Source organism: Callithrix jacchus, chromosome 10, assembly GCF_049354715.1.
Source record: "Callithrix jacchus isolate 240 chromosome 10, calJac240_pri, whole genome shotgun sequence".
Lineage (NCBI taxonomy): Eukaryota > Metazoa > Chordata > Mammalia > Primates > Cebidae > Callithrix > Callithrix jacchus.
Window position 1 is genome coordinate 19,879,934 of NC_133511.1, and position 13,514 is coordinate 19,893,447.

At 51.2% G+C, this 13,514-nt stretch overlaps 1 protein-coding gene across 1 annotated transcript in view; it reads left to right on the plus strand.

Moving 5' to 3' along the window:
• The first annotated feature begins 2,124 nt into the window (after positions 1 to 2,124).
• POU2F3 (POU class 2 homeobox 3) overlaps positions 2,125 to 13,514 on the plus strand; it is an 85,287-nt gene continuing 73,897 nt past the window's right edge. Inside the window, exons 1-2 of the mRNA XM_017977610.5 lie at positions 2,125 to 2,336; positions 8,321 to 8,389. Coding sequence (XP_017833099.3) covers positions 2,309 to 2,336; positions 8,321 to 8,389 — 97 coding nt within the window. The 5' untranslated portion in view covers positions 2,125 to 2,308. The remainder of the gene's footprint in view (positions 2,337 to 8,320; positions 8,390 to 13,514) is intronic.

Below are 13,514 nucleotides of genomic sequence, written 5' to 3' on the forward strand. Positions count from 1 at the left end.
CGTGGACCTGAAGAAGCACTTAAATGCTTCCTATTCCTCTGGGGCCACCGTAGCACTCACAGACACACTTTCTGATACCTTTTGCTTGTCCAGCCCTGTTCTAGGTGCTGGGGTGGGGGCAACAGAATGAAGCAATTGATCAGTTACCAACCAGGAGGGAAGCTAGAAAAAGGTCCCCAGAACCTGCCACAAAGGCTGTTAAGAATATGGAACTTGGCCAGGCGCTGTTGCTCAAGCCTGTAATCCCAGCACTTTGGAAGGCCAAGGCGGGTGGATCACGAGGTCAAGAGATCGAGACCATCCTGGTCAACATGGTGAAACCCCGTCTCTACTAAAAATACAAAAAATTAGCTGGGCATGGTGGCGCATGCCTGTAATCCCAGCTACTCAGGAGGCTGAGGCAAGAGAATTGCCTGAACCCAGGAGGCGGAAGTTGCGGTGAGCCGAGATCGCGCCATTGCACTCCAGCCTGGGTAACAAGAGCAAAACTCCGTCTCCAAAAAAAAAAAAAGAATATGGAACTTGGCCAGGCGCGGTGGCTCACGCCTATAATCCCAGCACTTTGGGAGGCCAAGGCGGGTGGATCACGAGGTCAAGAGATCAAGACCATCCTGGTCAACGTGGTGAAACCCCGTCTGTACTAAAAATACAAAAAAATTTAGCTGGGCATGGTGGTGCTCTCAGCTATTTGGGAGGCTGAGGTGGGAGAGTTGCTTGAACTCAGGAGGCGGAGGTTGCAGTGGGCCGAGATCATGCCATTGCACTCCAGCCTGGGTAACAAGAGCTAAACTCCATCTCGGGGAAAAAAAAAAAAAAAAATGGAACTTAAACTCTCTAAGCCTCATTTTCCCCATCTGTAAAATGGCAATAGTCATAATACAATGTACCGGTTGTGGGGAGGACTAAACAAGAATTAAAGGCGTGAAAGATGCCTCTCAAGTGTTGGTCAGCCCAGTGCTTGGCACACGGTGAAAGCAAACAAAATGCTGGGTGTTATCAGGGGAATGATCGTGGTGCACGGTGGGACGGACGTGCCAGGAGGAAAGGACACTGTAAACAAGATGTAGAGGCAGGAAAACCCAGGACCTGTTCTGTGGGCAGGAAGTAGCCCGCAGGACTAAGGGGAAGACAGGTTCATGAGGAGTCCTGTCTGGGAAGGAAGGCGAAGCCCGGCCCTCCTGTCTGCACAGAGCTTTCTGGGCTTCAGTACAGACCGTCCCTGGATGACAGAACCACTTACTGGGACTTGAAGAGAGGAAGAGAAAGGGGTGAGCCTATGATGGGTGCTGCAAAGAGCACTGGAGTGGGAGTCCAGAGACCTGATTCCAGCCAGGCTCTGTCACTAGGAAAGCATGCACCTTTGAGCAAGTCACTTCCCAGCTCTGGAAGGTGGCCGTCACCAAAAGCCTGGACACTGGTAACTTCCATACCCATCCTCTCATAGAGCCTCACAGCAACCTGGGACCTGGGGCAGGAGACTTCAAGAGGCAAGCAGGAAGCAGCTCTGTGCACCTGGAAACTGTGCTAATAAGCTGCACCCTGCCTAAATCCCACAATGCTGTGAGGACGCCATGGGGGCTAGGTGAGCTTGGCCACCTGCTCGGCCCCACACAGAAGTCAATTCACACCTGCCCCGTTTTACAGATGAGTAAAATGAGCTCAGGGAGGTGAAGAACCTTGTCCCAGCCACACTGCTGGTAAGTGGTTGAGAGGTGGGATTCCAAAACCGAATTCTTTCCAGCAGATCCCGGTGACTTCTCCAAACACTCTAGCTTCCTAGCAGTGCTTACACTTCAGGATCTGTCTAGAAGGAAGGTCGGGCTCAGGCTGGAGAACCCGCCAGGGCTTCCTAAAAGGGGCGAGCAGGACCAGGAGTTCACGCCGCGGCGGGCAAGGGGTGGGGAGGTGCTGCCATGCGGGGTTGGAGCAGGCAGGTGTTCCGCAGGATCGAGACCCGCCCCGGCAGCACCCCCGGCCTCCTCCCCAGGTCCCCAGCTCCACGTATGCAAATCGCTGCTTTGCATGGGCCCGGGGCCAGGAGCGGGGGCCCTGCCAGGGGGGCGTGGCCGGCGGCCCCCGCCCCGCGCCGCCTGCTCACCTGGGGAGTGTGGCAATCCTGGCGGCGCCGAGTGTTGCCCGGGCCGGAGCAGCGGAGCGCGCGACGGTGGCGGCGACGGCTCCGGCAGCGGCTCCCGCGGCGGCGGCGGCCGGGGGCTGGAAGAAAGAGACCCTGGCTTCGCAGGGGGCCAGGCTGGGGCAGACGCGAGGAGCCTGGGGGGGCGCTGGCTTTGGCCCCACCTGGGGCAGGATGGTGAATCTGGAGTCCCTGCACACAGGTGAGGGCCGGAGGGAATGAGCTCTGACAGGTGTCACCGCGTGTGAGCAGGGGCGAAGGAGAGGGACACCGTTCTGGTGGGGGAGGAGGGCTCGTTTCCCAGCGGCCAGGAGAGGGTGCTGTGGATAGCGGGTCGTCCTGGGGCGGGCGCGGGTCTGTGTCTGGGGACTAAAGGGAGGGGGTCTGGGATAAGAACCCCTAGAAAAGAATGAGGGTGGGGGCTGGTAGAGGGTGGGATGGCTTTGAAGCCCCGTGATCTGGGGAGTGACAGTTGTGTGGGACTTGGTGTGCTGAACTATCATAGACTCAGGAGGTTGCAGGCGCTGAGTGGTTCACTCACTCAGCCAGGGGTGTGGACCTGGGAGTGTGTAAGTGAGGGAAATGCGGGTATCCACATGCTGTGTGTTGGTGTCCGGGTTTATGTGTGAAATGGAGGCAAAGTGAGCATTTATGTGGTGGGGAGCTTAGGAGAAGTGGGTGGGGTGGGGCAATTACAGAGGCGCAACTGGGGCAGGGGCCATGTTCCCATGTGTCTGAGAGCCAATGGTGACAGACACATCTTCTGGGTCCGGTGTCCCTTGCCTTTCTTCCCTTAAGGGGTGGAACCGGAGAAGATGCAAATGCTTTGCCTGGAGTCAGGCTTCCCTACATGAATGAATGAGAGGTGGGCATGGAGTGAACCCAGACTCTCCATTCACCTTGCTGTGCCTCCTTCCACAGCTGGGCTAAGGCAGGAGCTACTAGTCAGCCGGGTTGGTCTTGGCCTGGAGCTTGGTGTTGGGGTGGGCCTTCTGGAGGTCACAGGGCCTGAGCAAAGTACAGGCGAAGAAAGCTGTACCTGACCTGGCCATTTCTAACCCAGCAACTTACTCTCAAAATAAGCAGGACCCAGTGATCTTTCTTTAGGATTTTGGGGCTGTTGAGGGGAATTTTATTACCTGGCCTCCTTTCTGGGAGAGTGGGAAGGAGGCAATTTTCCAGACCCACCCAAGAAACAGAGCAGGCTGCAGGATTTGGCCCTTACTGTGGCCTACCCAGCCTGAAAACAAGCATCAGTGAGTGCCTGGAGGGAGGAGACCTGAAGTGCCCAGTTCCCCCAGATGCTATTTCCCAGCAGGGCTGAGTGAGAGGCAGGCTGGCAGAGAGATGTTGGCGCTGAGTGGCTCCCCAGGATGTGCCAGAAGGGCTAGGTGAGGCGGAAGAAAGCATCCAACTGGGTGTCATCCAGTGTCTGGGGAAAGTCTGTTTCTAGACTGGGCATTCCTGGGGGCAGATCCCCAGGTAGGTGCTCTCCGCTTCACTTCCCGCCAAGGAAGCCAGGGTTTGAATAGGAGCAAGACTCTTCAGAAAGGTGGGCCTAGCAGTGGATAAGAAGTGTTTTGGGACCAAGATCACAGACTTCCTGGGGGTTTTCCACCTCCCTCTCTACTGGAGGCTCCCACTCTGCAGAAGTGGGAGGGGGTGGGACAGTTGGAACCCAGAAGAGAAGCAGCCCTGGAGGATGAGGTTGAGAGAGGGCCAAGTCCCCTTTGCTTTCCCCAGGAGTGAGCTCCTAGCTGATGCTTCTCAGAAGCCCAGACACCCTCTCCACCCTGTCCCTGTGAGCAGGGATTCCCGACACATGGGGGGACTGAGCTAAACGCCAGGTGCCTGACTCCTCAGGGTGGGGTCTATCCATCTATCTGGGGGCAGAGTCACCAATTCATCTCTCTCCATTTGCTTGCTCCCTCCTCAGCCCATTCCCCCTCAGGGCTATCTGGCCTCCCTGTGCAGTTTCTGGGTCTTGGCCCCTCTGGAGTATCTGAGGGTTCCCCTTCAGTAGCACCTCCAGAGGTCTCTGAGTCTGGGACTTTCTGTGGTCTCTCTCTGACTGTGTCTCTTTTACAGGACTCTCTTTCCTGGGTCCTCCTGGTGGGCTTTTCAGTTCGAGGTCTTCTTTGTAGGGTCTTCCAGTGTGTGCCCTCCTGTGGGGTCTGTGAAGGAGGGTCACTCTTCCATCTATGGCATATCTCATTATAGATCCCTCCCTAGGGTCCCTTAGTCCAGGATCCTCTTTGTGGAAATGAGGTCTCTTTTAAGTCCTATTCCCCCCACCCCCACAGTAATCCTGTGTGCTGCTGATCTTGATAAACAGTACTTCCCCTATGAATTCCCAGGCCTGGGCCCTTGGGGTCTCCTGTTTAACTGATTTACTGGAGGAGTTTCGATGGGGGAAGGAGGAGGAACAGGAGCACACAAACCAGGGCTCCACGCGCACAGCGGCCCTGAGTCAGCGCCATTGTCTTGCTCTGATAACCTGGGTACGAGCCCTGATTCAGGTCTGCCTGGAGCCTCACATCTTGTACTTTATAGAGCATCTCTCACATGGAAGCACAAAGATCTGAGCAGGCAGAAGTTCACCAGACACAGGGACTCTGCAGCAAGGAGGGGCTCCCTGCTCCCTGGCTAAAAACAGGCAGAGGAGTAGATCAGAAGTGGCCAGCTAGGGAGGCAGATAAGAAACAAAGGAAAACAGTGGGAAGCCAGCTGGTGGGGGCACACCTGGTTTGCCCCAGGTGTCTCTTTCTCTGCCCTTCTCCTCACTGTGAACTGTTCCCCATCAAGGTTGGGAAAGAGGGGCTGAGTCTCACAGACGGATGCCAATTGGAGCTCAGGAATCATGTTTGGGTTGGAAGGACCTGATGGTGGGAGTGAGAAGAAATGAGAGAAGCCTCCTCTAGGGGAGAGTTGGAGCCGTGGTTGGCTCAGAAGTGGGGCTGGTGGGTCCACTGAAGTCTCCTGATGGAAGCAGCCCCATGAGCAGGTATGTGAGGGAGGAGCCAGAGGGAGCTCCCGTCCTTCCAATAACATGAAGATAGACACTAGGAGAGAGGGCTGTGGCTTCTGCTTTCCCAGAGTAGCCTGGTCCCAAGAGGTCCAGGGCCCTCAGCTTGCAGCCTGCGGGGAGCACTGCCTCTCGGGCTTTCCTCCCAGGGCTTCACAGATGTCTAAGGAGGGGTCACTCCTGGTCAAGTCAAACTAACTTCAGGGTGTGGTGGTGCTGAGTGGGACAGGTGAGGGTCTGTGGCTGGCATCTAGGCTCTTACACAGAGCAGCTGAGCCTCCCCAGGGAAGGGAGTGATGGCAAGGAGCCTACTTAGTCTCTGGCTGAGATAACACAGTGGAGCCTGGCCCCACCCCACACCTCTCTCACTCACCCCTGGCAAGTGCCGTTCGACAGGTGAAGGGTTACAGCGTCTCAGGGAGTTTCGATGTTGGCCCATGTTTAGGCTGAGACCCAAAAGCTTGTCCCACCCATCAGCCTCAACCTCCTACCCAACAGGAACAGGTTCTCAGTGTCTTAGCATCCTATGGGACTCAAGAAGAGGTTTGACAGGTCATCTCACCCTGCCCCTCCAATCCTCAGGTGCCGTCTTGTTGCTCCCATAATGGTACATCAAATGAGTAGACATCATGGCAGATGAGGAGGGGAGGGGGTTGATGCTTTTAAAAGTTATTTTTAGACTAAATTTTAGGCTAACTTAAAGGATGAATGAGATAGCTTTTGGGTGTATTTGAAGGGGAATGGGTGTTGGAGGAGAATTTGGGTTCTGGGAATAACATTACAGTTTAGCTAAAGAAGTGCCTTCTTTAGTGTCGGGAGTTTGTAATCAGCTGATTCAGAGACTGGTCTCATCACCTCTTAACCTTTTCCTGTCTTCGTGAACACTTTTTCTATGAAGTCAGAATTTGGAGAATCCTAATAGTCTCCCAGATAAAAGACAAATTCTCTGAGACAGAAAACCAAAGCTATTCCTTGTAATGGGGCAAGGGGTTAATGGAGGGGCATGAGAATAAGGCAGGAAGGGAAAGGGACTAGCACCCAAGCCTCAGTGTCTGTTTAATTAGCTCACCTTTCTAGGTGCTGACTTTGTGCCTGGAACTCCTTTGCTGGCAGTTTTCATTCAGTATTTAATTTAATCCTCACAAAACCCCTGGGAAATATGTATCACTAGTCCCATTTTCAGGTGAGAAAATTCACATTCGAATATGTGACTAGGGTCCCCAGCTAGTTAGTGATGGCATCGAGATTAAAGCCAGGTTTGTCTGATGCCAAAGCCCATGCTCTGAATCCCTTGCTGATGAAGCAAACTGAAACCACCAGCCGGGGAGAACTTCCTCTGCACCTTTCCAGCCATCTCTGTCTGAGGGCCTTTTCTCAGCACTGTTGAAGAATTCCCGCAGTGAAGTCTGAGCTGAGCAGATCTGCGTTAGGCAATGCCCAGCTCCTGGGGGATGGTACTTCATGGATGGGACAGGGGAGCCCATTTCTCCAACGGAACAAAAGGCCAGCAGCCACAGAGGCCCTTTGCAAATGTGTCTGGGTGGTCCACAGTAGTTATTCTGCATATTCATGCATGACAAACTATACAGAAAGTTTGAGACTGCAGCAGGATGGACCGAGGTAAGACTCAAGAAACGCCTCCCTAAACGCATGTACTGGTTGGGGGAGGGCGGGGGAAGGTGGCTGGGTCTTCCTTAGAGCTCTGTGACCACCACAAAGTGCAGTATAGAGTGTCTGGGGAGGGTTCCGTGGAGCTCTAAGTGTTTACCTTGGAGTCTTCCCTAAATTTGGCTGGTCTCGAGAAATTCTGTAAACTACAGTGACTCCTTACTTTCTCCACTACTTCTGGGGTATTCTAGGCGGTCGGTCTCTGGATCCCCCATCTCCGTCTTGTTTGGCACCGAAGCCGCTACACTCCAGAGGTGTGCACCTCGGCCGGAGCCGCACACCTCATTCCTCACATACACAAAAAGAAAAAGTAGGTTTTCTGCCCTCTCTTCTTGGAGCACAAGCCCACCCTTTTTCCTCATCCCGATCATCTCCAGACCTCGGCGTCCAGACTGCCAACTGCCTGATTACCTGATGCAAATTAAGACTGCCTGCTTGACTTGGATTGGCTGCGGAGCCGAGTATGCAAATTGGCTCACCAAGACTTTATCTGGTTCCAAAGAGTTAAAGTGCTGCCCCAGAGAAGGGGGGTGCGGGGGTCAACATGATTTGAATAAAATATTCTTCTGTCTTTAAGGCTTCGGTCTTTGGGTGGTTTAATAAGGAGAGGAGAGGAGAGAGTGAGTTGGTTCAAAGTTGTCTCTTTTCTTCCCCCTGCTGACCCCAAGAGGAGACTCAGGGGCCTCCCACATAGGTGGTGGCAGCTGTCTGTTAAGGGTAAATGTTTAATTTATTGAAATGAAGCAGGGCAGAGAGGCCGGACCAGCAGCACTTGGGGGCTGAGCCAGGGGCCTGGTGTAGGTATTCTCTTTTTGTGGGGCACTGACCCGCTGCCATCCCTTTCTCACTGAGCCAGTTGAAGGAGTAGGAGAGAAGGTAAGGATCCCCAAAGGACAGGATCTCCAAGGAGGACAACACAGGAGCTAGGCCTTGTTCCCCAGACAGTGGGCTGACCTCTGAGACCGGACAGAGAACCCGGGCAGGACACAGGGAAGAAAAGTGAGAAGGGCGAGCCTTGGTTTAAGAGTACTCTTACCTTCCAGGATGGGGTTATTGTGGGAAACAGAGCTGGGGAGGCAGGGTGGGGGGGATAATCCTTTTGCTATTTAAAAATAAAATAAATTTCTCAGATCCCAAAGGTAATGAGTATTGGAAATGGGAAGTGTCCCCTCCACCCCCTTGTTAAATTTTTACCAGCTGAGTCCTGGTGATAGAAGGAAATGGCCATGAATGATGCAAAAGGTGAGAGACCCTGCAGTGGCACGGGGGAAAGGGGAAGAGAAAGGCAAGGAGAGGAGGCGAGCTCAGGAGGAGGGGATCCATGCCCCCAGGCTTATGAATATTCTAATGGTTGTATGTTCGGGAATCAGGAATTTGAAAGTCTGATGGTTGTTGTAATTACACATTCATCTTTGCTATTTAGTTAAAGCCACATATGTCATAGCAAGAAAAATTGTGACCTGTTATTAAAATCAGTTGTGTTTTCCCTGCAGATATCAAGATGAGTGGGGATGTAGCCGATTCCACGGATGCTCGCAGCACTCTCAGCCAGGTGGAGCCAGGTAAGGGTCTTCTCTTCTGGAGGATGGAGCAGGAATGCGGGGGCGGGGGGAGAGAGTTGTTGGGAATTGTGGAACAACTGGTTTCTCTTCTTGCTTGGTCTTTCAGCCAACCAGACCTCAAAGCTGGGTCTTAGGAACTAAGGGAATTCCCTGAAAACATGGGATATGATTCTGGAGCCTTTGAACAGTAGATATGGGTCCACAGTGGAACAAAAACCTCTGGAACTAGGCTAGGAAGGAACCAGATCCTTAAAAACACAGCAAGGTTTAGGAGCAGCTGTGTTCTAAATTGCTGTGACTGGCAGAGGCAGAACCTGTGTTTCATAGATGGGGACCAGTGCCTTTTAGCCCCAGATACCTCCATAGCCCTACTCAAGGCACTAACCAAAGAGGCCTTAGACAAATGTTTCTCTTCCAAATAATGTGCATGTGGGTGGCAAAAAGGCTCAGAGAGGAAGGCTTGGTGCCTGGAGATGACTTTGCTTTGTAAAGAAGAGAAATGAAGTCAGTAGTTTCAGCTACTCAGCAGGCCAAGGTGGGAGGATACCTTGAGCCTAGGAGTTTGAGGCTGGCCTGGGCAACTGAGTGAGACCACATCTCAAAAAAAGGTGAGAAGAAGAAAGAATTGAACAGGAAGTTTCATAGCTCTCTATTTTTACCTCCATAGTCCAAGCCTTGCTTTGAAAGCTCCATATAATTAAAAATAACTTAAAGATGAGTATAAATTGTAACATCACTAAATAACTTTAATAGCATTCCAACCAGACCTCAATTAGTCTTTCATCTGGATTATTAGAGACATAGAAATTAGAAGTGGAAGAGAATCAGTGTCCCCCAGAGCTAAAATCTTTTTCAAGTCTTCTAGAGAGGTCTAGTTCCATTCTTGAAGCTATGAGATTCAGGATCAGGGACAAGATAATTGGGGGTCTTGGTGTGCGGAGGGGGGCATCCACAGTATATACATTTGCCAAAAACTTTTCTGCTCCCCAGTTTCATACTGAAACAGTGTCTGGTTGCATGGGTGGCAATACACATCAAGCTACAGTCTTTCTATTTTGCTTTGTTTATGTACAGAGGCAGCCAGACTGAGGAGAATGTGGGTCGGTCACATTCATGTCTAAATTGATTAATTAGCAGAATACATTTTACTAAGGGTCTGTGGAGAGGGGCACCTGTTCTTCCATTTGAGAACAAGATTTCCTTTTAACTGAAAAAGGTGAGCAAGACTTTAAATTCAGTTCAGCTAGAGAGTGATAGACACAGTCCCCACACTGACACCTTCCCAAGAGAAAAATCAGCCCAGGAGCCATTATCCAGAGAAGCCGGATAGCCCTTTTCTGAAAGCAGGCTGGTTGGAGCCAAGTCTGTTTACCTGGGGCCCATTGCCCCAGGTGTGTGGGGGCACAACTAAGAGAGTGTCCGCATGGGAAGAAGACCACGCCTACCAGCTTGCACTGGTGTTCTGTCACTGTGACCAAGTCAGGGTAACAGTGTTAGGAGTGAGAATGAGCCACATAGAACCCTGAAAGGGGAGCCAGGAAAGGGAGGAAGTTCAGATCCTGGTGAGGGTTAGGAAGGTCAGTGTGTTATGGTCAACCTGAGCAATCTGGCTTCTATAAAGTAGTTAAGAGAGAAAGAATCCAGACATCAGCTAAGACCTTCAGAATCTGTCTCACCTAGGGTTACCGCCAGTTCAGCCAATTCAATATATGACCAATCACTTTGCCTCCCTAGGAGGTAGGAACGGATGACCTTTGAAGAGTATGGATCTAGAATCAGACAGACCTGGGATGAAATTTGCTCTGCTGCTTACTGGCTGCATGACCTCAACATTTATCCTTGTCCCTTTTGTAAAGGGGGAAATGTAATGCCCAATATAGAGAGTGGGTTGAGAGTTACTTGAGATGATGTCTCAAGCCCTTAGCACAGTGCTTGGCACATGGCAGCTGTAATTATCATTAAGATTCTGGAATAATTGGCTGGGCATGGTGGCTCACACCTATAATCCCAGCACTTTGGGAGGCCGAGGCGGGTGGATCACGAGGTCAAGAGATCGAGACCATCCTGGTCAACAAGGTGAAACCCCGTCTCTACTAAAAATACAAAAATTAGTTGGGCATGGTGGTGCACGCCTGTAGTCCCAGCTACTCGGGAGGCTGAGGCAGGAAAATTGCTTGAACCCAGGAGGCGGAGGTTGCGGTGAGCCGAGATTGTGCCATTGCACTCCAGCCTGGGTAACAACAGCAAAACTACGTCTCAAAAAAAAAAAAAGATTCTGGAATAATTAAGATTCCGGAATATACAGATGGGCACTGCTGCTGAGTATTTCTGGCTCATTCCCGGTGTTACTCGGGCCAGTGCATCAGCCTGGAAGGCTGGTTTTGCTGCCTTCATTGAGGAAAGGATTCTGCATGGGTCCCTTTTCAGCTCCAAGGAACCAGTGATGTCTGGAACTTTGCCACTACCAGGAGATCTTTCACTTCAGGGCTCCCTGGCTGGTAGCATCAATACTTAGGTGATCTTCGAATTACTGCATGTTTTTAAGGGCAAGAAGAAAGAGGTGGCTAATTAAAGTAACCAAACTTCCTGGAAAGTAGTTCTGACTCATTTTTTTACAGAAGAAAGCTTATTATGAGTCACAATGGTTACCAACCTGGTTTAATGGCTTCCTTTGGATTTTAAAAGGCAGATTCACCTTCTCAGCAGTGTATGAATTAAGGGGTGGTTTGTCTCTGGGTTTTAAAGGAACTATAAACAAAGGTGACTTAGAAAGCCCCAGCCCCCTGAGAGCACCCTCAGTGCTATGTGAAATCCCCAAGGGATACCGGGAGTAGGATCTGGGAAAGGGAGGTAAACATCCCCATTCGCAATGGCCAGGAATGCCCAGGGGAGCATTCTCAGGGCTGGACACAGACCTCCTGGCTGGTGGAGACCTGGCTGGGCAGGACATCCTTTCCTTTCTCTGGCCTGTCAGGAAGCCGAGGCACAGACAAAGAATACGCTGCCCAAGAGCTCAGAATTCCTTTGCCGCAGCACAGGGGACCAGCCAAAGCTCAAAGCCCCGGTTCAGTGCTCTTTCCTCTTTCTTTTTCTTTTTATTTATTTATTTATTATTTATTTTTGAGGCAGAGTCTCGTTCTATCCCCAGGTGCCAGGCTGGAGTGCAGTGGCGTGATCTCAGCTCACTGCAACTTCCGCCTCCTGGGTTCAAGCAATTCTCCTGCCTCAGCCTCCCGAGTAGCTGGGATTACAGGCGCGCACCACCATGCCCAGCTAATTTTCGTATTTTAGTAGAGATGGGGTTTCACTATGTTGGCCAGGATGGCCTCCCATCTCTTGACCTTGTGTTCCACCCACCTCGGCCTCCCCAAGTGCTGGGATTACAGGCATGAGCCACTGCACCTGGCCCGTACTCTTTCCTCTTTCTACGTTTCTGAACTATCAGCTTTTTTGTCTTTCCTACCTGCTGCTTCCTTATCTGTTGTTACTTTTCCTCCACTTCTTTTTTTGAGACAGGTTCTCCCTCTGTCGCCCAGGCTGGAGTGCAGTGGTACAATCATGACCACTGCAACCTCGAACTTCTGGCTCAAGGGATCCTCCTGCCTCAGCCTCCCAAGTAGCCGAGACTACAGCCATGAGCCACTGTGCCCAGCCTTTACTCCATTCTTGAGGCTGACAACAATTTCTTTCTGTTCTCAATTAAGTGGTTGTTGAGAATATAGCCTTACCCACATTTCAAAAGCCCCCAGATCTGTAACTGACAACCCCCAAGTGCAGATGTAGCTAACCCTGTAACTTTTGACCACGCTGGTCACATCATTGCCTCAGTCACAAGGGAGGAAAGAACAGAGGATCAGGAGGAAGGAGGAAGAGACCGTAACATTCACAGAACCTCCTCCCACCACAGGCACACGCAGGCAACTTTATTTACGGCATCTCATTTAATTCTTACAATTAGGCTACGAGATAGAGACATGATTAACTTCATCTTCATTGGTGAGTAAACTGTGGCTCAGAATGAGAAACTGACTTGCCCAGTATCACACAGCTTATAACCAGAAATCAAACTCATCAGGCTTGTCTGAGTCCATCAGACTCTTATCCTGGGTCTGCCCAGGGGAGCATTCTCAGGGCTGGACACAGACCTCCTGGCTGGTGGAGACCTGGCTGGGCAGGACATCCTTTCCTTTCTCTGGCCTGTCAGGAAGCCGAGGCACAGACAAAGAATACGCTGCCCAAGAGCTCAGAATTCCTTTGCTGCAGCACAAGGGACCAGCCAAAGCTCAGAGCCCCTGTTCAGTGCTCTTTCCTCTTTCTTTTTCTTTTTATTTATTTATTTATTATTTATTTTTGAGACAGAGTCTCGTTCTATCCCCAGGTGCCAGGCTGGAGTGCAGTCCCTGCACGTTATCTTGGCAAGTGTTTCCCTACATGGACCTTTATTTTTCCTCCCCATCAAGGCAGGGTTTGGACTAGATAATCGCTAAAGGCTGAATTTTAAAGGATGTGTGCACAGTTCTGCTTTTCACAATTCTTTCCGTCTGTTTCCAGATCTTGCATTTTTGTGCAGGTTTCCTCAGTTCTGAGCTCTCTCTCTCTCCCTCCTTTTTCCTGGTCTCCTCCCTGTTCCTTTCTTTTCAGCTTCCCTTTCAGTCTTTTCTCCTCCGACACCCCCAGCTGTCTTCTCTGTTTGGGCTCCGACCCTCTTCTCTCACCTAGCTTGGCTTGCAGTTGTATAACCAGAATCTTTGGAGGATAACTTAGTGGCAGATTCTGGGCTCAGATGAAGAGCATCCCTGTCCTCAGAGTTGTCCTTCTAGTGCAGGAAGTCATGTCTGCCTGGGTAACAGTGACATGTGTCTGTAAGGGTGTTCCCAAACACTTCATGCATTTGGTTTTAACAACAACTTTATGAGAGTAGGTATTTTTAGCCCACTTCACAGGTGGAGAAATGAGGTTGGTGATGAGAAAGAACCTTAGTTAGTTTTCCCCAAGCTCCCGTACCTTGAGAATGACAGAACTAAGCCTGAGTCTTTCTACCTAAAGATGGTGGCAGGAAGACTGGGAGTCAACATGGGGCACTGGGGACGGAGGACATAAGACAATGGTACCTGTCCGGGTGTGG